General features: G+C 42.4%; 1 protein-coding gene across 5 annotated transcripts in view; it reads left to right on the top strand.

Annotated features, from left to right (window-relative positions):
• LOC115167228 (E3 ubiquitin-protein ligase NEDD4-like) overlaps window positions 1–24,497 on the top strand; it is a 52,937-nt gene that overhangs the window by 3,482 nt on the left and 24,958 nt on the right. For 3 of the 5 annotated variants that reach the window (XM_029721421.1, XM_029721419.1, XM_029721420.1), the window contains exon 1: window positions 10,310–14,226. In XM_029721421.1, coding sequence (XP_029577281.1) covers window positions 12,877–14,226 — 1,350 coding nt within the window. In that variant the 5' untranslated portion in view covers window positions 10,310–12,876. Of the gene's footprint in view, window positions 1–643; window positions 723–818; window positions 858–6,115; window positions 6,170–10,309; window positions 14,227–24,497 lie in introns of those variants that run through there. The other 2 variants (XM_029721424.1, XM_029721423.1) reach the window with 1 other exon arrangement.

Below are 24,497 nucleotides of genomic sequence, written 5' to 3'. Positions count from 1 at the left end.
GCTTTGAAGATATATTCTTATTCATATTAAGTAGGCTTGCGTCATCTTCCATGCGTTCCTTAAATTGTCCACTCACCGTAGACCGTACTGTAACTGTCCTGTGCAACCTTAAGATGGTGCTATAATCAGGAGTTCTGTGCCCTTGTATACAGTAGATGCTTCAGAATCTCCAGGCTCTTTTCCCCTAAATAGCCCACCATCATTTCCCCTCAAGTCAGCAGTGCCGAATAAACACTTTTTTTCGACACATGTCTATTGTATTGGGGCGGCAGGTAACCTAGTGGTTAGAGCATTGGACTTGTAACCGAAAGGTTGCAAGATCGAATCCCTAAGCTGACAAGGTAAAAAATCTGTCGTTCTGCCCCTAAACAAGGCAGTTAACGCACTGTTCCTAGGCCGTCATTGAAAATAAGAATTTGCTCTTAACTGACTTGCCTAGTTAAAGGTAAATAAAACATTGTAAAAGATCTGTGTTTTTTTTTCAGTGCAACTATTTATATTTCTGATGACATCATTGGTTTGTGCTCCATATGGCCTGTGGGATAAAACTGTTACATGCTGAGATGTTCCCTCGTTTGATCTTTGTGCACACCAAGGGACAGAGACATCAAGTTGAGCTTTGTATTTTCATTTTCTACCACAGTGATCCATATACAAGAGTGTCCCTTTATGACCCTGTCAATGGAGAACTAACAAGTCTTCAGACTAAAACAATTAAAAAGGTGAGCAACTGCGACAGCAGAATAAGTACAGAGCATTTATTTATTTATTTGTTTTCTAAGTATCCTATTTACAGTTAAATACATTGTCTTTTCCAGACATTGGACCCGAAGTGGAATGAGGAATTATTTTTCAGGGTAAGTAAAATGTATGATAAAAAGAGCATTGTTTGTGTGTGTGTAGTTGCTGTTTTACCCAGGGCTCTTTGGACATTTAAGACTCAACCTTTCTATTTCTTTATTTGTCTCTTGATCTCATCTCTTTTTGCTGCATGCCTCCATGTCGTATGGACAATTAACTGGAGCTGTATTTCCTAGCCCTAATGGCCCAGTATATGTTCCCTATTAGTGTTTGAAGCTGCTCCAGATTCTCACTGGGAGGTTAACATTTCACAAACAGCAAGTTAAAAGTCAGAACGCGAAACTTTATGTTCATGTCTGCAGATGTGGTGTTATTTTTTCTACAATGTTTATGGGTGTCTGTACATAATCAGCACCAACAGGAAGTCCTCCACTGTGTTGGGCATTGTGATTGGTCAGTAAGACCCACCCAGCATCCTGTGAGTATTGTTGCCCCTGGCTCCTATCTTGGGCATGTAAACACAGCTTGATTAAATGTTGAACTGAGGGTGTGAAACAGAGCCTCAGTGAGTCAGTTGGTGTTAGCGTGAGTCCTTGCTCTGAGGTTTTTGTGTGGAAAGCTGCGTATGCCAAGGTCCTTCTGTCCTGATTGTTTTTCATTAGGTTGATCCTTTACATTGGAGGAGCAGACATAAATATTCACAACCCTTCTTTAGTAGCTATGGGAGCACAGATATGAATTTGCACAATTTAAAAGCTGGAACTTTTGCTGACGGAGGTTGAATTCTCTTTTTCAAAGTATTTTTGTTGAAATAACGTAGTTTGTTAGGGTGGTGGTTTCCTAAGCTTATTGTGGTTGCAAAAATGGAGTCTTGATGGAGAACCACATTTTCTGCATGTGGAGAAAAAGCATAGAGCTGGGTAACTTCTACCTGCATCTGGTTGTACAACATAACAGGAGACTTGGCCCGTCTCGCCAGTAGACCGAGGGAGATATTTGAAATGTTTTCATTCCTCTGGCCAAGGATATTGAGCAGGAAGCTTTTGTGTGTGTTTGTATATAGTTGCACACATTCAGTAAAATATCCACTATGTTTAAGCCTTACATTTATTAGCCATATCTAGAAATGATGGCAGTGTTGCACAATGTCTCATTGCCCTGGACAATGATTCAACACTCTCCCAGTCATATGACATTTAAAAAAAAATCACATCACCATGCCTGTTGAGATTTCTCCATCTCCTACAGTCTATTCAGGGCTTTTCTCTATCATGGTGTCTTGGTACTGTAAATCAGTACTCAGTGGATTCTCCTTAGACAGATACAGCTGTTGTAACACTAACAGCTCCCTGTACTTTGTTTTACTTGTCCCTATTGTGAATATTGTTATATTTATACCTGCCCTGGAAATCTTTAGAACCTTTTTAATAAAATAACGTGTTCAAACCAATATCAAAAGATATTTTAAAACACCTGACTCCCTAGCCCATCTCTTATCTGTATCTTTTGATTGTTCTTTTGAAGTTAATCATATATTATAAAGTAAACAAGTTATATTTGCTGAACGCACTCTCCCATATATTCTACAGGAGTTGCGGCCCATTTGGCCCACCTTACCAATGTGGCAGTGTCAATAATGGCTTCACTTAGCAAGCGGGCCCATTTTAACAGAAACACATTTCATTTCCCAGTGGTCATGAAATGACCTGGGGGCGGCGCGCCCCTTCCCAGCTGTCAGGTGGTTTTCTGACGTATTTTAGTTATAGATCATTATCACTCTGTTTTAAGCATTGAGAGGAAATACAGCTATATTTGAAAATATTTCAGATAAATATTTATGTAAAATAAAAAAAGGTGTATTATGTGTCAAATGGGATGGGTTTTGTAATTAAAGCTGGGTGTCAGCAGATAGAGGAACCAGCTAGCTTTCATTAGCCCAGTTAGCGATGGATTGAAATAATAGCCATGTTTGGTGCGAAACCTACTAGTTTTCAAGGACCTTTTTGTGTTTTGTGTTAGCACTGTTGTGTTTTGGCTGGCTGACTATCTTTGCTTATGAGTGGAGCTTGATTTTAGCTTCACAGCTGACATTGGTCACCAGCCATTTGTGGTGCTGAGGACTGTGCTATTGGGGAATGGGCTTCCTCCAAATAGAAATCAAAATATTGAAGCTAGCCTGAGTTTATCTGCGTAGACGACTCATTGTTTTACAGACCCTTCAAATCATGGGTGGGCTCGTTCTTGCTGAAATCTGATCATGACTCAGTGCACAAATACTCACCTTATTTACATTAGGAAGTGCTTGGGATGTTTTCGCTAGTACAAATATATTTTCTGGTCCTCCTTTGACATTTAAAAAAAAATGAATGCAAAGAAGCTCCATATGCAGTCTGGTCCACTGAGCTTTTCCCTTTGTCCTATTGTACCTACATTTTGTCTAGACCAGGTATTCCCAAACTGGGGTATGCGTAATGCCGTCGGGGGTACGCCAAATAATATTTTTCCCGAAGAGTCCATTTATATTTTCCAATGAGGCTATACATTTGGATGAGGTTTTTTTCTCACCTGAGTAGCCTCGTTTCACTGCCAAAAACAAAATGAAACCATCTAGTGTTCAACGAAATAACAACACAATGTCAAATATAGGTAGCCTAGTGAAATAATTAACATCCAGTCGCATTAACCGTTACTCTCTCGCGGGAATTCCACTAACGGTCCATATGTAGCCAAACGTAGCTGCTGCTCATTCTGGTTTCTCGAAAATGGTTAAAAAAAGTAAGGCCATAGAAACACAACAGCTCTACTGATAGTACTGCTACTAACCAGCAGTACTGCACCTGTCGACAACCCAAGTTCTTCTGCTTCCACAAGCACATCCAATGCTAGCATCAGTAATTCTACATTTGTTGTTAGCCCAGCTAGCATGGACACTGACAGTTGTGAATCTGATGCAGCCGAAGAGCTACTGCCCCCTTACCCGGGAAAGCACAGACGAAGAAGTGCAAATATGATGAACTACATTGATTTGGGGTTCACTTATATTGGGAGTAGTGCCTGTTATATGTGCAAAAGTACTACCTCACAACTCGGTGAAACATTTAGAAACAAAACATGCCAATTTGAAAAATAAGCCACAGGAGTTTTTGGAGTGAAAATTAAGATGACTTTCGAGTAGTAAGACATGTATAAAAGCAACAGATACCATTTAATAAGAAGGGGCTAGAAGCGTCTTATATGCTGAGCTAACGAGTGGCTAGGACAGGCAAGCCCCATACTATTGTGGAGGATTTAATTCTTCCTGCTGCCACTGGGGGATAGCTGGGACAATGCTGGGGGGAAAAGGAAAAAAAAACTATACAGACAATTCCTTCATCAAACAACAGTTTCACGACGCCTCAATGACATGGCAGGAGATGTTTTGAAACAATTACTGCTTCGCATACAAGCCAGTGAATTATATGCATTACAGCTGGATGAGTCAACAGACGTGGCCTGGCACAGCTTCTGGTATATGTCCGTTACGTTTATGGGGGGTCAATTAAGGAAGACATCCTCTTCTGGAAACCAGGACAACAGAAGAGGATATTTTTAAAGTACTGGACAGCTTTGTGACATCAAATGGACTTTGGTGGTCAAGAAGTGTTGGTATCTGTACTGATGGTGCAAAGCCATGACAGGGAGACATAGTGGAGTGCAAGCAGTTGCTCCCGACACCGCTTGGGTACACTGCAGCATCCACCGAGAGGCTCTTGCTGCCAAGGGAATGCCTGACAGCTTAAAAGACGTTTGTTAAAGCAAGGCCCCTGAACTCTCGTGTATTTTCTGCACTATGCAATGATATGGGCAGTGACCATGTAGCGCTTTTACAACATACAGAAGTGCGCTGGTTATCAAGGGGAAAAGTAATGACACTTTTTTTTTTTTTTTTTTTTTTTTTTTTTAAATTGATAGACGAGCTTAAAGTTTTCTATACTGACCATAATTTTCACTTGTCTGACCGCTTGCATGATGACGTTTCTCACACGACTGGCCTTTCTGGGTGATGTTTTTTCTCGGCTGAATGATCTGAATCTAGGATTACAGGGACTCTCCTCAGCTATATTCAATGTGCGGGACAAAATTGAGGCTCTGATTAAGAAGTTGGAGCTCTTCTCTGTCTGCATTATCCCTTTCATGCCCTGCCTCCAGTCCACTTACCGATATCTGAACGAGAGAGCCTCATCGAAATTGCAACAAGCGGTTCTGTGAAAATTTATTCCAAAGCCACTGCCAGATTTATGGATTGGGCTGCACTCAGACTATCCTGCCTTGACAAATTGTGCTGTTAAGACACTGATGCCCTTTGCTACCACGTACCTATGTGAGAGTGGATTCTCGGCCCTAACTAGCATGAAAACTAAATACAGGCACAGGCTGTGTGTGGAAAATGATTTAAGACTGAGACTCCAATGCATCCTTTCAAGCACACCCTTCTTGTTAACCTGTGGTGAGTTAGTCACAATTTTTGATTAACAAATAAGGTTTTATATTTAAGATTGTTAAATAAAGAGCAAAATTATTATTATTTGTGCCCTGGTCCTATAAGAGCTCTGTCACTTCCCACGAGCCGGGTTGTGACACAAACTCACTCATTCTTATGTTTAATAACTGTATCATGTGTTTGTGTGTTTGGCAGGCTTACAATGATGGCAAAAAACAACATTTGACATTGCGCTGACCCTGGTGCTAGAGGGGGTACTCAGATGGAGGTTGAATGTTTGAAGGGGTACGGGACTATAGAACGTTTGGGAACCACTGGTGTAGACAATGTCGCTGGTGTTGATGTTCTTATTTCTATGTGGATTTCCTTTTGACTTTGTAATCAGTTTGCTTTGAATGTCATCTTCACCTAGTTGTGAGACCTCTTAGGAAATTGCTCAGGGGAAGTTTCCACTACCTCTCTGTGGGTGTTTGTGACAGAACTTGCTATGCTGTGTAGCCTAACTGTTTTTCATGGTATGTGAGCTCTGAGCAACATGAGGTCAAATGTCATGTTTCCACACACCAACGCTTTGTGTTGGCCACGAAAGAGATGTTTAGAAGGTACACCCAATTTTAAAGAAACATTCAGTTTGAACTTAGAAACCAATAGTAAACTGGTCGAGTTCTATACCTAATGAAGGTTAAGGATTTGTTGTGATTGACAGATACTGGGGTCGACAGATACTTGATCTTCCGACTATAACATTTTGGGGAGATTTATGACCGGTCGTTGTTGATTCAATTTGTTGATGTTTTTGGGCCCATTTATTGAATTCGATCTTTTCTCTTTCAGGTTCATCCCAGGAAGCATCGGCTGTTGCTGGAGGTGTTTGATGAGAATCGTCTGGTAAGTCATTACGATATTCCTTCAGTATGTCCAGGCCTGTGGCTTTGACACTGCCACAACTACTGCTGACTCACTTTACTAAAAGTGGAATTGACCTTGAAGGCACAGACATAGTGATAGTTATTATAATCCTGTACATATGTTTTACCAGTTAGCACTTTATGTATCTAGTCCCCACATTTTGGAGGTTCATAAGTATTTGGACAAATTCACTTATGTGTATTAAACTAGTCCGAAGTTAAGTATTTGGTCACATTCCTAGCACGCAATGACTACATCAAGCTTGTGACTCTACAAACTTGTTGGCTGCATTTGCAGTTTGTTTTGGTTGGGTTTCAGATGTTGTGCCCAATAGAAATGAATGGTAAATAATGTATTGTCATTTTGTAGATAAGAATAGAATATGTTTCTGAACACTTCTACATTAACCCCTTACACTCGTGGAAATTGGCCTATATGGATAGGGCCAAATTGAAATGAAGAACAATGAAAGCATATGCATGACCATGTTAGCAATTGAAAGAACACTTTTGGAGATTATGGGGAAATTATCAAGCCAAAGGTGAGGACACAACAGTTCACCTGACACAAGACTGAATCCAAACATTACACTTTTGATTTTATGTGCATTTTACATTTACTGTACTTTTCACAGCATTTTTCAATAACGAAAATCTGAAAATACTCTGGATACATTCAGTAACATAATAAGAATATTCATTGCCATTTTGGAGTAGGTGCAAGATATTAAAAAACGATTACACTGGTTGGAGTGAGAGGTCATACTGGTGTTTCCAAGTGGCCACACACCTTTCCAAACTGTGCTACAGTTCCTAAGCAATTTCAATGCAGTTTTATGATATAGTTGAAGGAAAGAGCCCTTTTTTGAGCTCTCATGGCTTTGCCATTGAGGAACTGAAGCAAGCACACTTGTAGTTTTTTGTTTGGAACACAGCCCTGTGTCCCAACCATCACACATTACTGTTGTATACGCAATCCAAAAACGTTCCATTTATAAATCGCAATCTGGGTCAGAGGGGCATCATTTGAAAGCTGATTCTGTTGCCAACATGGCTAGCTTAGTTATAAAATATGATATTAGTGTTAGGCTTTCAAAAGGCACTTCAGACGTTGTAATTTTGGTGCACAGAATGGAGTCATGAGTGCATTCAAGTGCGTGTTCTGCGGAAAATGTTCTTCACAATACGACAAACCGGCTCATTGTGTCCAGGACAACCCAGGGTATAACACATGTCATCCTTGTAACTGTGGATCAAACATGATAATGTAAATGACATGAGTTTTCAAATATGGACATGTGAAGTGCACATTTGAACTGTTGAGTGTGTGGTTTTCTTGTATAACATCAAAAGCGGTATTCATTATAATTCTCAACAGTTCAACTTTCAGAACACAAACTCCTCCTGATTTACAGCATTATCCTCACTCAGACAACAAATGTGCAAAAGTAGCCCAATTAACGGGAGGGACGGGGGTATCCCCTTGTCTCGTGCGGTGCTCAAGTTTATAATGTCTGTCAGTCCAAACCCATACAGCCCTGTGAACTGGAAAACCTGAGCTCTGATGTCACGTTTAGCATTGTTACTGTACAGCCACTGGTTTTCAATTTCGTCACTTATCAATTACAAAATCTGCCATTTTCAATGAGTGGAAAGGGTTAATGTGGATGAATGATGAGTGAGAAAGTTACAAAGGCATAAATATAATATCCCCCCCAAGTATGTCTTGGGGGTGTGATGTTTGTGCATCTAATGTTCTCACTAATCATTATTCATGATTCATTCATAATTATCCATAATCATGGTAGCATCCACATTAATGTTGACGTGTTCGGAAACATATTCTATTCTTATTTACAATGAAAGTGACTCCAGAATGACACAATACATTATTTACCTTTTTAATTTCTATTGGGAACAACATAATGTGAAACACAACCAAAACAAATTACAAATGCATCCAACAAGTTTGAAGAGTCACAAGTGTGATGTAGTCATTCCGTGCTTGGAATATGGGACCAAATATTACACTTTTCACTACTTTAATACAGAAGTGAATTTGTCGAAATACTTGACACCTTCAAATGTGGGGACTAGATGCATAAAGTGCTTTAATTTCTAAACGGTAAAACGGATATGTATGAAGATAACCTCAAATGAAAGGTGACATTTTGTACTGTCACCTCATATTAAACATTTGATCTCAAATCCAAAATGCTGGACTATAGAGCCAAATTTAAAAGTTTTAGCTTCACTGTCCAAATAAGTACGTAGGGGAGTGTAAATGTGCTGTGTTATCACTTGATTCATTCTGACAATGGTCAGAATAAAATTTACTCCATGAATAGACCTAGTTTATATTCAAGTACACCAACACTGAGTAGGCCTACCTGTTTGTATAGGCCTAATGGCTTTCATTTTAGAGGTCGACCGATTTTATGATTTTTCAATACCAGTTATTGGAGGACCAAAAAAAGCCGATACCGATTAATCGTCCGATTTGTGTGTGTGTGTGTGTGTGTGTGTGTGTGTATATATTTGTAATAATGACAATTACAACATTACTGAATGAACACTTTTATTTTATCTTAATATAATACATCAAAATCAATTCAGTCTCAAATAAATAATGAAACATGTTCAATTTGGTTTAAATAATGCAAAAACAAAGTGTTGGAGAAGAAAGTAAAAGTGCAATATGTGCCATGTAAAAAAGCTAATGTTTAAGTTCCTTGCTCAGAACATATGAAAGCTGGTGGTTCCTTTTAACATGAGTCTTCAATATTCCCAGGTAAGAAGTTTTAGGTTGTAGTTATTATAGGACTATTTCTCTCTCTATGCCATTTGTATTTCATATACCTTTGACTATTGGATGTTCTAATAGGTACTTTAGTATTTCCAGCCTAATCTCGGGAGTTGATAGGCTTGAAGTCATAAACGGCGCAATGCTTGAAGCATTGCGAAGAGCTGCTGGCAAACGCAGTAAAGTGCTGTTTGAATGAATGCTTACGAGCCTGCTGCTGCCTACCACCGCTCAGTCAGACTGCTCTATCAAATCATAGACTTAATTATAATATAATAACACACAGAAATACGAGCCTTAGGTCATTTAATATGGTCAAATCCGGAAACTATCATTTCGAAAACAAAACGTTTATTCTTTCAGTGAAATACAGAACCGTTCCGTATTTTATCTAACGGGTGGCATCCATAAGTCTAAATATTGCTGTTACATTGCACAACCTTCAATGTTATGTCATAATTACGTAAAATTCTGGCAAATTAGTTTGCAACGAGCCAGGCAGCCCAAACTGTTGCATATACCCTGACTCTGCATGCAAAGAACGCAAGAGAAGTGACACAATTTCCCTAGTTTAATATTGCCTGCTAACATTAATTTCTTTTAACTAAATATGCAGGTTTAAAAAAATATACTTCTGTGTATTGATTTTAAGAAAGGCATTGATGTTTATGGCTAGGTACATTCATGCAACGATTGTGCTTTTTTTGCAAATGCGCTTTTGTTAAATCATCCCCGTTTGGTGAAGTTGGCTGTCTTTGTTAGGAAGAAATAGTCTTCACACAGTTCGCAACGAGCCAGGTGGCCCAAACTGCTGCATATACCCTGCCTCTGCACAGAATGCTAGAGAAGTGACACAATTTCCCTAGTTAAAAGAAATTCATGTTAGCAGGCAATATTAACTAAATATGCAGGTCTAAAAATCTATACTTGTGTATTGATTTTAAGGAAGGTGTTTATGGTTAGGTACACATTGGTGCAACGACAGTGCTTTTTTCGCGAATGCGCTTGTTAAATCACCCATTTGGCGAAGTAGGCTGTGATTCAATGATAAATTAACAGGCACCGCATCGATTATATGCAACGCAGGACAAGCCAGATAAACTAGTAATATCATCAACCATGTGTAGTTAACTAGTGATTATGTTAAGATTTGATTGTTTTTTTATAAGATACGTTTAATGCTAGCAAGCAACTTACCTTGGCTCCTTGCTGCACTCGCATAACAGGTAGTCAGCCTGCCACGCAGTCTCCTCGTGGAGTGCAATGTAATCGGCCATGATCGGTGTCCAAAAATGCTGATTACCGATTGTTATGAAAACTTGAACTCGGCCATTCTGATTAATCGGTCGACCTCTATTTAATTTGGTTATTTCTGGTCTCTGTAATTGTCACATACACATATTTTGAATGACCCAGTTACCTCTATTTCATGAGGTCTACTGACCAGTATCAAGCAGTGAATGCCAGTTGCACGTATGACCTACAATACATAAAGGTTGGTATGTTTGTGTGTATGTCACTGCCTAGACCTAGGTTGTTAACACTGGGGTTTTGTCCAAAAGCACAGACCTATGTTTTAACTTGTCATGAATACTAGTATACCTTTTTCATAGCAATTTGTCTCCATTAAATCCAGGTATTGGAAATAGAATATTCCATTGGGTCTTATTAAGAGTGAAAGGTAGGCTATTTGGTTCTGAACACATTAAACTAACTCAAGTATGACCAAGCAGTGATTGTTTTAGTAGCGTTATTGTTTTGCCAACGGCCACATAGCTGAATACTTATGTGGGGCTAACTAGCCACGGCTCTGGCCTAGCTGCTGTTGATGGCATGGAGTGACAGGAGTACTGCTGACTGATACCCAGGATAGTCTCACATCTAAGTGTGTAAAGTTGTGCAAACACGGGGCCTCATCCAAACTTAAGACACACCATGTAGGCCTGACTCAGACTTTCATGTAAATTATAATTAATTGATATCAATAGAAGATTTGCGCAGATCTTAACCTACTGTACATGTACACAATATATCAGTGTTGATACTTTAGTGGCTCCTGAGATTTCCATATCAGTGTTGATACTTTAGTGGCTCCTGAGATTTCCTGATATGCCCATCATGGGTTGTTGTGGGAATAATCACTATGTGGCACGTGGTGTGACGTGGGTGCCCTGACTGCGTCAGTCTTAACTGGTGAGTCATTATCACATCCAGCCTGTGCCACTTTCATAGCATTACAGTATGGAACTGACCTGCTGCAGGCCAGGCTGACAGTAATGCCCCAGAATAGCCCCAGCCTCACACAATAGCTTTTGGTTGATATGGAGTGGAATGACAATGACGCATAGCGGGAATTAAACCAACTACTGGCTGTTACATGAGGTGTCGAATGACAGGTGATTGTCACATATATCCCTTTGTTTTTCATAGCTGCTTTATACATGAAATTAAGCTCTCTATAGTTGCCTACTTATGTGCCGAGCTACTGTAGGAGTGAAGTTTGTTTGTAGTAGGTGTGAATGTTTAAACGCGAAAACGAAGCTGGGATCTAACCGCTATCCCCCCCCCCACAAAATTCAAATCACAGTGCAGTTACCACAAAACATATTATTTTTTGTAGGCTATAAAGGCATGGGGAAAGTTAGGAAGAGTTGAGCTTTATGAATTTTTGTTATTGTTTTAATGGAAAGTGACATGTTTTCCATCCCTAGTTTGTAGATAACTCTTTATTACAATTTCAAGCCCTTTGTTCTTTTTCAATTCTTCGTTTTTGTACAGTGCCATTAGCTGAAGCTTTCATGTCTTTATCCGCGCTTCGAAGTGCTGCCGAGGGACTCAAGCATTCAGTTTATGAGTTTTCTGACTTTTGCAGTTTGTAATAACAACCAGTATCTTCCCTACATATTTCCCCGGCCACGGTGGTTTCCCAGTATGGATGCTATTCATTTTTCTGCACCTTACATGTGGAACAATCTCCAAAACACCCTGAAATTGGGGGAATTGGTGCCTCTAGGATTTTTCAGACTGCTGTTAGGGGACCCTTGAACTTATTTGTTTTTTATGATTGCATTGGGTGTATGATTGTGTGGATTTGTTTTTTATGATGGACGTGTATATTGTGCTTTTTTTGTATAGATATGTATATTTTTTTATCTACAGGGCTCACCTGTCAAAATATTAATACAAAAAAAGTGTGTGTGTATTAGGACACCCATTCCTCAGTTTCATATAGAATTTTGCTGAAACTCATTCCTCTTGATTTCCTGTAATTCAATACCAGTGGGTAAAAATATGTGTGGGGGCACAGCGCAGGAGAAACATTAGAAGCATAGCTGCTGCTGGGAGCCAATAGCGCCAGAGTCTTGAGTGAGTGGCCTGAAACCGAAATGAACATTTCTCCATGCCGAAGAGACTCCTGTGTTCTTGTTTCTAGTGAGGTGACCAGGAGGAGTGGGGCTTTTGGAAGAGGCAGGGGGGTGTCGGACACGGTCTGTCTATATTTCAGAAGGCACAGTTGCGACAAGGCTGAGGTTTGGCTGGAATGGGAGTTCTGCCCTTTAAAGCCTTGGTGCAGCTCTCTGTGACTGGGTTGAGTTCAGCTCCTTAAAGAGGCAGACCACTGGGGTTACTTCAGTCTGAGGGGCTTGTGCGTTTGGGTCGTGGCTCCACAGAAGAGCACCTGACCTCCCCTGACTGCTAGCCTTACAGAGCAGCCCTGAGGAATGTAGGTTGTCACCAGAGCTATTTTGGCTATGTGCAGCCGCTAATGATTGTAATCACAGAGCAGAACGGGACTCTGAGAAGTTGCCGCCGTTCGTTTTTCCTCCCCAGCAGGTCTCTTGCCATGCTCACTACTGGCTCCCAGGGATTAGAGCGTTAGACGAATGGCACGTCGGCTCCGCTTGCACTTTGCGTCGAGGAGAAGCAACACGGATCCTCTGTCAGAGAGCCTGAGCAGCCATGGTGAGGAGAGTGGTCTCTGTGTGTCAACCCGCAGCCCCACAGAGAGCCTAGCACACAGCTCTGTCCACATGAAGATGATTCCAGGGCAGCTAGCCTTGGCTTTGCCTCCCCTGTCACCGGAGTACGGTAATTTACAGCGCTATTCATCCGTATTTATACCCAAGGTGAACACCGGCAGCGGCAGCAAGAAGAGTACTCTGCAGATCTCCCTGCAGCCCCGTGGTAAGCTGAATGGAGAGCTGGAGAACAGCACTGAGGGCGGGGAGCCAGGGGTCGGCGAGGTGGGAGCGGGCAGTGGCTCAGATGGGGGCTCCTGTAGAAGCAGCACGGCCAGCGACGCAGGCTACTGCAGCAGCAGCAGCATCTTTGAGCCAGAGCTCCCAGATCAGCGTAGGGCAGCCCAGGAGAGGAGTCTGCCCCGTAGGAAAGCCAGGGTCCCCCTGAGACGCTGCTCCTCCCTGGTTATATTTCCACGGAGCCCCTGTAATACACCACCAGCCTCCCCGGTCAGCCCTGTGCCTCTACCCTCCCTGCCTCCAGTCAGGGGCTCCTACCAGACTTCTCACCAGCTCCAGTTGTCCCCCAGTGAGCCCCTGCAGGAGGACGAGACGGGTACCTCGAAAGCGTCCATCGCCACAGCGATGAACGGCCTGCGACTCTCTAAGAGCAGCTTTCCGTCAGTGGAGTTCAGAGACGCCAGGCCCATGGTGCATTTTAACGTTCTCCTTCCGGATAAACCTAAAGACAAAATGGAGGAGTGTGAGAAGACTGACCGCTCGGACAATTTAGACCGACACTCCAGTGTGCTACTGCACTTTGCCCACCAGCGACTAATGTCTGGGAAGGCATCTACAAACAGAACAACAGTCAATGTTGAATGTCCTGAATCTCCAACCCAGACCCCTCAATCGGAGGGTGAATGTGGCCCTCGCCACATTAAGCTGTTTCGCAGCACCTCGGCTTGCTTGCTCCCCTCAGCTAAACTTTCAGAGAGGAGCCACAGTGCCGGTCGTGCAGACAATGGAAATGGACAGGAAATGCCTGAGGAAAACCATTGTCATCATGCCTTACAAAGGAGCTTTTCTCTGGAAGTCCCCTACCATAAAACTGGTATTTCATGTCACGTTTCCAACCAAAAACTAGGTAACTCTCCACATGTGCACATCCATGTGTCCCACGGCTCTGGGGCAAGGGTCTCTAGCCCTGTCATTGATGTAAACACTAACCACAAAAGGGATCACATACAAAAGAGCCCTGCAAGAAAGACCACGGTGAGTTTTTTCCTTCACTGGGTGGGGTAGGATAGGAGCTTAGCAAGGCTGAGAATAGAGAGAAATTAGGCCTATGCTTTGGCAAAATGTAGTAGAACGGGTGGTCTGTTTATTGGTTAACTTGTGGAATTGATGTTTTCAGCTGTGTAGTGTGATAGTGTATTGGCTCATTGTGGTTGGTCTGTATTTGTACCGTTCACCTCTAACCTCAATAAATAGAGATGGTGAACACCACAAAGTGGGGTATTTATGTTTTACTTGTTATGTCCGTCACCCATAAGATGGCGTATCTGAAATGCTCCGTTAGTTTCCATTTTAAATATATTGTGCTGTTTAGGTCCCATGTGGCTCAGTTGGTAGAGCATGGTGTTTGCAACGCCAGGGTTGTGGGTTCGATTCCCACGGGGGACCAGTACGGAAAGAAATGTATGCATTCACTACTGTAAGTCGCTCTGGATAAGAGCGTCTGCTAAATGGCTAAAATGTTAATGTAAAATGTAGTAAAGCACTAAACCTACTCTCTAAGAGAGATGGCTGAGAGTTTGTGTGTAACTTTCAGTGATGTCCATTTGATAATGCCTCCTCAATTTCTCAACGCTACCTCTCTTAATTTCTGATGCCATATGTAGTCTGTACCCTACATGTTGCTCTGTTTACTCAACCTTTGGGCTCCCTGCGAGCAAGCAGAAGCTAAGTTCAGTAACTGAGAAGCGGGCTACAGCTAAGTCATGTGATTAACAAGCCCAATGTGGACGAACATTCAAAGGTATTCAGTTGTATAACAGTAAACCATTAACATACTTGAACCCAGGAAAATGCTAAAAGAGAAAGAAAAGAAAGCCTCCCTCATGTGATACTTGTCTGCGGCGGCCTTGTGAGTGCGTGTGTTTGAGTGTTTGTGTACACACGTGCTTTGGTTAAGAGGGGTTCTCCGTTTTTATTATTCTATTAACGCTTTGAGTAATCAGTTTAAGTATTTACCCCTGGCTAAATTTAGTTGCGAGAAAATCAGCCCCCCCTCGCTATAAATAAAGCTCCTCTGAAATATTCCCCCCGACTCCAGATAGTCTGGCCCGCTGTTGCACTGACCAGTCCTATGAATTCAAATTGAACAATGTGATACTAGAGTAGCGCTCTGTTATGCCAGCTATCCGCAGGCCTGGGGATCATGTTATGTAGGTAGTGGGTGTTTGGCGACGGAGCCTTTTACAGTAAAAGGATGGTGTGTTCCCTTCCTCGTGGGTCCCCCTGCTAGACCGTGTTTGTAAAGCATCATGTGTCAGTCCTCCCCCTCTATCACTCATGCAACCCTCGCTCCATCTCCCTCTTTGCATTTACCAGCTTGTCAAGTAAGATCTGCACCAGCAATTAGCCAGAGCTGTAACCTTTTATAACAGCTGAACTCTTATATAATCTCATTTAGGACATGAGATCCCCTCCGCTCCATACCTTTTGCTTAAGCCCAGCAGGTCATAAGCATCAGTGCTCCTGTTTTTATGACTTATTTTAATCCAGTGATGGCCTCTTAGAGAAGCTCCTCTGGAAACATAATCTGAATAACAGTTGCAAAACATGTTTATTACATTTATTCCACAGGACAATTTTGACATTTTTGACTGGTATATTCGACTTTAATTAGCTCCAATCAGTACTGTTGCCTGGCAATGGCTTGTGCCATTTCAAGAGGGCTGACTGATGCCATATGTTCCTGTATTTTGACTCTGTCTCAAAGTAAGAGTTATCTCTGATGTAGGGAAAACTAGATACTCAAAACGCTGGTGTATGTGTAGCCTGTCAGTGGAGCGTGAAGAGAAGGAAGACAAAGGCGTGCTGCCAGAATTGTGCCTGTGCCAGTGTGGTTTAGCCACGCGGAGAGAGCTTTGTTGTTGGAATCAGAGGCGAGCCCACATGGCCTCCACTGTGGCTACATCTCCTCCCTCCTTACTTTGTCTCTCTCGTTCTGTCTTTCCCACTCTCTTCTTCCCTCTGCCTCTGTGTCCCTTGCCCATCTCTTGTGAGCTGACCATATGCCTTTTGGACATTGACAAGGCTAAGCACCATCTTGATCTGAGCCCTGATACCTCACTAAGCCTGATAAGTGACCATTTCTCCTGGTCAGTCGATACACCTTAATCCCTATTTGGCTGTTTAAAGAGTAGCAGCCCCAGGATCAGCTCAGTGTTGTGGCCAAACACAGAGGATAAACAAGACACCAAGCACAAGAATGAAGGAAAGGAGAATGAGATGAATGACAGTCTCATAATGTAAACATTGAATCTCCCTAATCATGACGATCAGTCCCCAGGCAGTGAATTTCAAGAGTTCAAAGGTCATGCTCGTTATATGCATCCCATCTGAGTGTTGTCCTGGATGATGCAAGAATTACCTGCTTTTCCTTTCAATGTCATGTGTACAGATACTGTACAGTAGCATAGCTGTTGGCAAACAACACTTTTCCAGGACCAAGCTGGGTTAACTACAGTAATCGGACTCCACTGAAAATGAATAGCAGGTGACCGCATGCGTTGTTCCCTCTAATTTTTGCGGCACTGAGCAAATTTCAGGTCTGATGAGCACAAACTTCAACGTTGTGAAAATTCTCTGCAACTTCCGTTGTGAACACTGAGGTTGTACCCCCTTTAATTTACTGTTTTAACAGTGACCAGGTAGGCTACTGTGACTATTTGATCATAATCTAGGCCTACCATAAACAAACCTATAGAGAAAATGCATCAGATAACATTTTAACATGGAAACAGAGGTTATATCATTCAGCCTACAGAAGGCCTACATTCCATGAGACTTTTGAAAAAAAACATGCAGGGCTTGACATTAACCTGTTTATCCACTTGTCCTTCAGATGAGGTGGTGACTGAACATTTTGTTTGATGCAAGAAACCACTTTACAAAATAAAATGCATTATTATTCCCATACCATTATTACAGAGAATCAGACACATTATGCTACCCTCTGCCTATTGGCTACTTAGCTTATTCAAGCCTGTCTCAAAATACAACGCTGGCCCTTTAAGACATAAAAAAAAAGCTCTTTACCTGACTCGCTTTTCAAAGATGGCTATAAATGTTCACATTTTGTGCTCTTGTAGGAAGCAATCACTCCCACATTTCTGACTACAAATTAGCTATAACTGGGCTAATAAATCACTAACTAGCAAAGAATATGAACAAATGTACACACGTGGCTACACACGTGGCTCGCTTTGATCTCAAAACAAGCACATAATAATCGTTCATGCTGTAAAACAGTCCAGTTCAAAGTGAATGGCACAAATCCAAATATGGCAATGGTCGATTTGCATATAGGTCTACTGCAGCTCTGATTGGTTATGGCCGACCGGTCTGTATAGAGTGCAGGCCTGAGTCGTGCCTGTCAATGCAATAGAAATCCTACTCCGATGTGCTCTGCCAACAAAATCTCTTGCATAGTTAGTTTTGCATACTAATTATTTTTGTTTCGTTATGTTGCATTGAAAGTGGCTATTGCATTGATTCGATCACAATTCCCACACTAAAGGGACATGTTGATATTGTTAAATAATGGGGAGAACTCTAGAAAGTTGAGTGAAGTTCAATCTCGTGCTTCTCTGCGCAGGCTGATATTTCTTCTGCTTGGCAGTTCTGGGGGCGAACGTTAGAGGGAACATTGACCACATGTATGTTTTTGTTCTTTTTTTGATGCATCAGAGCACCAGAACAGGTTTTTTTCTAAATTGCCTTAGTAAACCTTGTGACCTTGATAGTGATCTATCAAAATTGTGTAATTTGTTCCCCCCGAACTCTTACCTTTTTTTATCTGGCCTGTGATCTTATCGAGATCTGAGGCAAAAATACAAATGTGTATAAGACCTCTTGTCTTGATGGATTTAGCTTTAGTAGAGAGAATAAATACAAAGTGAGTAGAGCGAATGGAAAGTTTTTAAGATGAGAAAGGATTATGTGATTCGTCTTGTTTTCCATGTTGAGAGGCACACTTAATGTCCATGGATACGTGTATGGACGTTTGAGCAGAACAGTATGCCTGGCTGACCCAGTTTTTCTGCAAGCTGAGGTTTTGGAAGCTGCTACAGGAAGGGGCTTTGTTTTGTGGCAGAGTGGCTGCAGAGCAGGTGCATCCAGACCAGAGGACCCCACATGCAGACCCAGCTTTGTCCCTCTCTGAGGTGGTTTGTTGGCAGGCAGACTCTCTCCATGGAGCAGAAAATTGTCCTCTTCTCCTGCACAGACCATTAACGAACTCCTTGCAGTTGAAAGACTTGGCCAAGGCCATCCTTTCCCTTACATTACCATCACAACTGAGGCTTAAAAACAGAGGCTAATTGCAAAGCATTCTTGTACTTATAATAATTTTTTATACATACCGGTAAGTGGATGTTTTATCTGATAAACCTCATCAAAACAAATCACTCCGGCCTTTCTCTACCCTATAATGGGAAAGGTCTGTTCAGTAGGAGCTGCACTTATTCAGAATTCTACACAGCTTTTTCATTGTTTTCTATTTTCATTATTGAACTTTTATTTTTTTTTAAAGGACATTCTTTATGACAAGATAATATATCCACCACACCGGGGCTCCAGAGACCGAGAGAGAGAATTCCTCTACTTTGTGGTTTGACCTTAATTTTCAACATTTGATGTGTTTTCCTGAGAGAACCAGGGCATTGAAGAAGAGGAAGATTATGAGTAATATAGTCTAGTACTTTCACATTTTGGATGGACTGTTTACTGCTCTGTTTGTGTGGAGGCCTTCCGTACATTTGTTTTTGAAAACCAGTTCAGACATTGAGTCAGACAAGAAATATGCATTTAGAAACACTACCTTTTGAAGTAGACTAAATGTTTTAGTTTAGTTTATTAATTCGACCATTTTAGAAAAAAAGCGCACACACACACACACACAACTTGAAAATGCCCTTCACAGTATGGCAGTGAAATAAAAAATAAAAAACAGATGTTGTTCCTCTATCTCATTCCAGTTACATCATAAATGTCATTCATATGGGCACAGAAGACATCAAACATATTTTTACTTTATTTTTAAAGCTGCCCAGAGAGAATGATGTTTTTATGGACAGAGGCAACTCATTCCATTCTGAGGCTCCAGTATACAAGAAAGTACATTTCCCATCATTACTTCTGAACCTATATAAGCACACATAAGCTACACCTGATCTGGTGCTGTGATTGTGTACATCCCTAACACGAGGAAAGTAATCACTTAGATATCTGGGTGCAGGACCATAAATGCTCCTGTATTTTTATTTTATTTCACCTTTATTTAACCAGGTAGGCTAGTTGAGAACAAGTTCTCATTTGCAACTGCGACCTGGCCAAGATAAAGCATAGCAATTCGACACATACAACAACAGAGTTACACATGGAATAAACAAAACATACAGTCATTAATACTGTAGAACCAAAAGAAAACAAAAAGTCTATATACAGTGAGTGCAAATTAGGTAAGTTAAGGCAATAAATAGGCCATGGTGGCGAAGTAATTACAATATAGCAATTAAACACTGGAATGGTAGATGTGCAGAAGTTGAATGTGCAAGTAGAGATACTGGGGTGCAAAGGAGCAAGAAATAAATAAATACAGTATGGGGTAGGTAGGTAGATGGGCTGTTTACAGATGGGCTATGTGCAGTGATCTGTGAGCTGCTCTGACAGCTGGTGCTTAAAGCTAGTGAGGGAGATATGAGTCTCCAGCTTCAGAGATTTTTGCAGTTCGTTCCAGCCATTGGCAGCAGAGAACTGGAAGGAAAGACGACGAATTGGCTTTGGGCGTGACCAGTGAGAGATATACCTGCTGGAGCGCGTGCTACGAGTGGATGCTGTTATGGTGACCAGTGAGCTGAGATAAGGCGGGGTTTTACCTAGCAGAGACTTGTAAATAACCTGTAGCCAGTGGGATTGGCGATGAGTATGAAGCGAGGGCCAACCAACGAGAGCGTACAGGTCGCAATGGTGGGCAGTGTATGGGGCAGAGTAGTGATCGATTGAATAGCATGCATTTAGTTTTACTTGCATTTTAAGAGCCGTTGGAGGCCACGGAAGGAGAGTTGTATGGCATTGAAGCTCGCCTGGAGGTTAGTTAACACAGTGTCCAAAGAGGGGCCAGAAGTATACAGAATGGTGTCATCTGCGTAGAGGTGGATCAGAGAATCACCAGCAGCAAGAGCAACATCATTGATGAACACAGAGAAGAGAGTCGGCCCGATAATTTAACCCTGTGGCACACCCAGAGACTGCTAGAGGTCCGGACAACAGGCCCTCCGATTTGACACACTGAACTCTGAGAGAAGTAGTTGGTAAACCAGGCGAGGCAATCATTTGAGAAACCAAGGCTGTCGACTCTGCCAATAAGAATGTGGTGATTGACAGAGTAGAAAGCCTTGGCCACGTCGATGAATGCGGCTGCACAGTAATCTCTCTTATCGATGGCGGTTATGATGTCGTTTAGGACCTTGAGCATGGCTGAGGTGCACCCATGACCAGTTCTGAAACCAGATTGCATAGTGGAGAAGGTACGGTGGGATTCGAAATGGTCGTTTTGTTTTGTTAACTTGGCTTTTGAAGACCTTAGAAAGGCAGGGTAGGATAGATATAGGTCTGTAGCAGTTTGGGTCTAGAGTGTCACCCCCTTTGAAGAGGGGGATGACCGCGTCAGCTTTCCAATCTTTGGGAATCTCAGATGATACGAAAGAGAGGTTGAACAGGCTAGTAATAGGGGTTGCAACAATTTCGGCAGATCATTTTAGAAAGGGAAGGTCCAGATTGTCTAGCCCGGCTGATTTGTATGGGTCCAGATTTTGCAGCTCTTTCAAAACATCAGCTATCTGGATTTGGGTGAAGGAGAAATGGTGGGGGCTTTGGCGGGTTGCTGTGGAGGGTGCCGGGCAGTTGACCGGGGTAGCCAGGTGGAAAGCATGGCCAGCCGTAGAGAAATGCTTATTGAAATTCTCAATTATAGTGGATTTATCGGTGTTAACAGTGTTTCCTAGCCTCAGTGCAGTGGGCAGCTGGGAGGAGGTGCTCTTATTCTCCATGGACTTTAGTGTCCCAGAACTTTTTTGAGTTAGTACTACAGGATGCAAATTTCTATTTGAAAAAGCTAGCCTTAGCTTTTCCAACTACCTGTGTATATTTGTTCCTAACTTCCCTGAAAAGTTGCATATCACGGAGGCTATTCGATGCTAATGCAGAACGCCACAGGATGTTTTTGTGCTGGTCAAGGGCAGACAGGTCTGGAGTGAACCAAGGACTATATCTATTCTTAGTTCTACATTTTTTTGCGTGGGGCATGCTTATTTAAGATGGTGAGGAAGGCACTTTTAAAGAATAGCCAGGCATCATCTACTGACGGGATGTGGTCAATGTCATTCCAGGATACCCTGGCCAGGTCGATTAGAAAGGCCTGCTCGCAGAAGTGTTTTAGGGAGCGTTTGACAGTGAAGGGTGGTCGTTTGGTCGCAGACCCATTACGGATGCAGGCAATGAGGCAGTGATCGCTGAGATCTTGATTGAAAACAGCAGAGGTGTATTTGGAGGGCGAGTTAGTTAGGATGACATCTGAGGGTGCCCGTTTTTACGGATTTGGGGTTGTACCTGGTAGGTTCATTGATAATTTGTGTGAGATTGAAGGCATCAAGCTTAGATTGTAGGATGGCCGGGGTGTTAAGCATGTCCCAGTTTAGGTCACTTAGTAGCTCAGAAGATAGATGGGGGCAATCAATTCACATATGGTATCGAGGGCACAGCTGGGGGCAGAGGGAGGTCTATGGCAAGCAGCAACAGTGAGACTTGTTTCTGGAAAGGTGCATTTTTAGAAGTAGAAGCTCGAATTGTTTGGGCACAGACTTGGATAGTAATACAGAACTCTGCAGACTGTCTTTGCAGTAGATTGCAACACCGCCCCCTTTGGCAGTTCTATCTTGGCGGAAAATGTTATAGTTAGTGATGGAGATTTCAGGGTTTTTGGTGGTTTTCCTAAGCCAGGATTCAGACACGGCTAAGACATCAGGGTTGGCAGAGTGCTAAAGCAGTGAGTAAAACAAACTTATGGAGTAGGCTTCTAATGGGGAGTGGGAGTGGAGCTAGGCACTGTAGGACCTGGATTAATCTCCACATCACCAGAGGAACAGAGGAGAAGTAGGATAAGGGTACGGCTAAAGGCTATACGAACTGGTCATCTAGCACATTCGGAACAGAGAGTAAAAGGAGCAGGTTTCTGGGCACGATAGCATAGATTCAAGGCATAGTGTACAGACAAAGGTAAGGTAGGATGTGAGTACATTGGAGGCAAACCTAGGCATTGAGTAATGATGAGAGAGATATAGTCTCTGGAGACGTTTAAACCAGGTGATGTCATCGCATATGTAGGAGGTGGAACGTTCATGGTTGGTTAAGGCATATTGAGCAGGGCTAGAGGCTCTACAGTGAAATAAGACACTAATCACTAACCAGGACAGTAATGGACGAGGCATATTGATATTAGAGAGAGGCATGTGTAGCCAAGTGAACATATGGGTCCAGTGAGGGGTCCAGTGAGGGGTTGGGCTGACTGGGGACACGGCAATTCTGACAGTTAGCTGGCCGACGCTAACAGTTAGTAGGCCGGGGCTAAACAAGCTAGCAGTTAGCAGACCCGGGGCTGGCAAGTTAGCAGACCGGGTTAGCAAGCAAGCAGTTGGCAGACCGGGGTTCGCGGTTGGCAGACCGGGGTTCGCGGTTGGCAGACCGGGGTTCGCGGTTAGCAGACCGGGGCTCGCGGTTAGCAGACCGGGGCCCGGGGAAAAATATGTCTGTTATGCTCTGGTTTGAGTCACGTTGTTTGAACTGGTGAGAGCTTTCCGAGCTAAAGGTTGGCTGATGACTGCGAGCAATGGTTTGCTGACTGATAGCTGGTAGGTAGTTAGCTGGCTAGCTTAAGTTGAGGGATTCCAGATCCGAAGTAAATAGAAATACTTTAGAAAAAAACAGACCACGCCACATTGGGTGAGGCGGGTTGCAGGAGAGTATTTAGAAGTTGAGGTTTTGGAAAATATTTTAAAAAGATATGTGAAGAAAAAGATGTAAAAAGATATATACAAGGGACACGAAAAGACAAAGACGTCTGACTGCTATGCCATCTTCGATCTGTAAACCAACCTAGTCTAATCTGGGACACCCTAGCCTCAACAGGCAGCCAGTTTAGTTCCTGAAAGCAGCTCCTGCCTATGTGAGTATGTGGACTCACCTTCAATACTACCCTGATCAGCTTATTCTGGGCTATCTGGAGCTTGCCCTTCATAAGTTTAGATAAGCCCCCAAACAAGGAAGTACTAGCATAGTCAAAATGGCATTGAATAAGGGTAGTAGCTAGCACTTTCATGGAGTCCTTATCAAGCAGCTTGGACTTTCTAGCCAAAAACTTAGTCCTGGCATTAACCTTCCCTAGCACCTTATTGGCCATGCTCACACCTCCCAAGTTTCCATCAAGGATACATACCAAGTAGCTAACAGAGGTTTTAGTAGTCAGCAACTCACCCCCTAACTCCACTCTGATTTCAGACGACCTACACAATTTAGGTCTGGATCCAAAAATAATTTATTCAGTTTTCCCCAAGTGCAGAGAGAGCGTATTATCTCCAAGCCATTTGCTAATGTTAGAAAGCTCTGTGCTAAGTATGCTCTCCAACATAGTTTTACTTTTGTGAGACACAAGAAGTGTAGAGTCATTCGCATAAAAAAAGACTACAAGAACAAGCATCTTTCATATCATTAATATACAATAAAAACAGCAGAGGCCCAAGCACGCTCCCCTGCGCAACGCCACAAATCATTGGTTTTGTCTGAGACAGTGAACCATTAACCTCTACTACTTGCTCCCTTCCTGATAAATAGGACTTTACCCAGCCTAGAGGGACACTGCTTAACCCCAGTGCCTCCAGTTTGGAGATTAGGAGACAGTGGTTAACTGTATCAAAGGCCTTCTGTAGGTCAAGCAGTACCATTCCACACAGATTTCCCTCATCAATCTCTTTCCTGATGAAGTCAGTCAAGTAAAGTAGACATGAATCGGTGAAGTATGTTTTTCTAAAACCTGACTGAAAATCATACATTAGACCCTGTTTGTTAACATATTCATACATTTGCTCATGTACAACTCTCTCCAGGATCTTTGATGTTACAGAGGATAGATACAGGCCTATAATTCCCAGGGTCAGATTTGGGAAAGGTACCTTGTTCATGAGAGAGATTAACGATATGCG

The sequence above is a fragment of the Salmo trutta genome, chromosome 29, assembly GCF_901001165.1.
Source record: "Salmo trutta chromosome 29, fSalTru1.1, whole genome shotgun sequence".
NCBI lineage: Eukaryota > Metazoa > Chordata > Actinopteri > Salmoniformes > Salmonidae > Salmo > Salmo trutta.
Note: the sequence above shows the minus strand (reverse complement) of the source record. Positions and strands in the feature narration are given on the sequence as shown.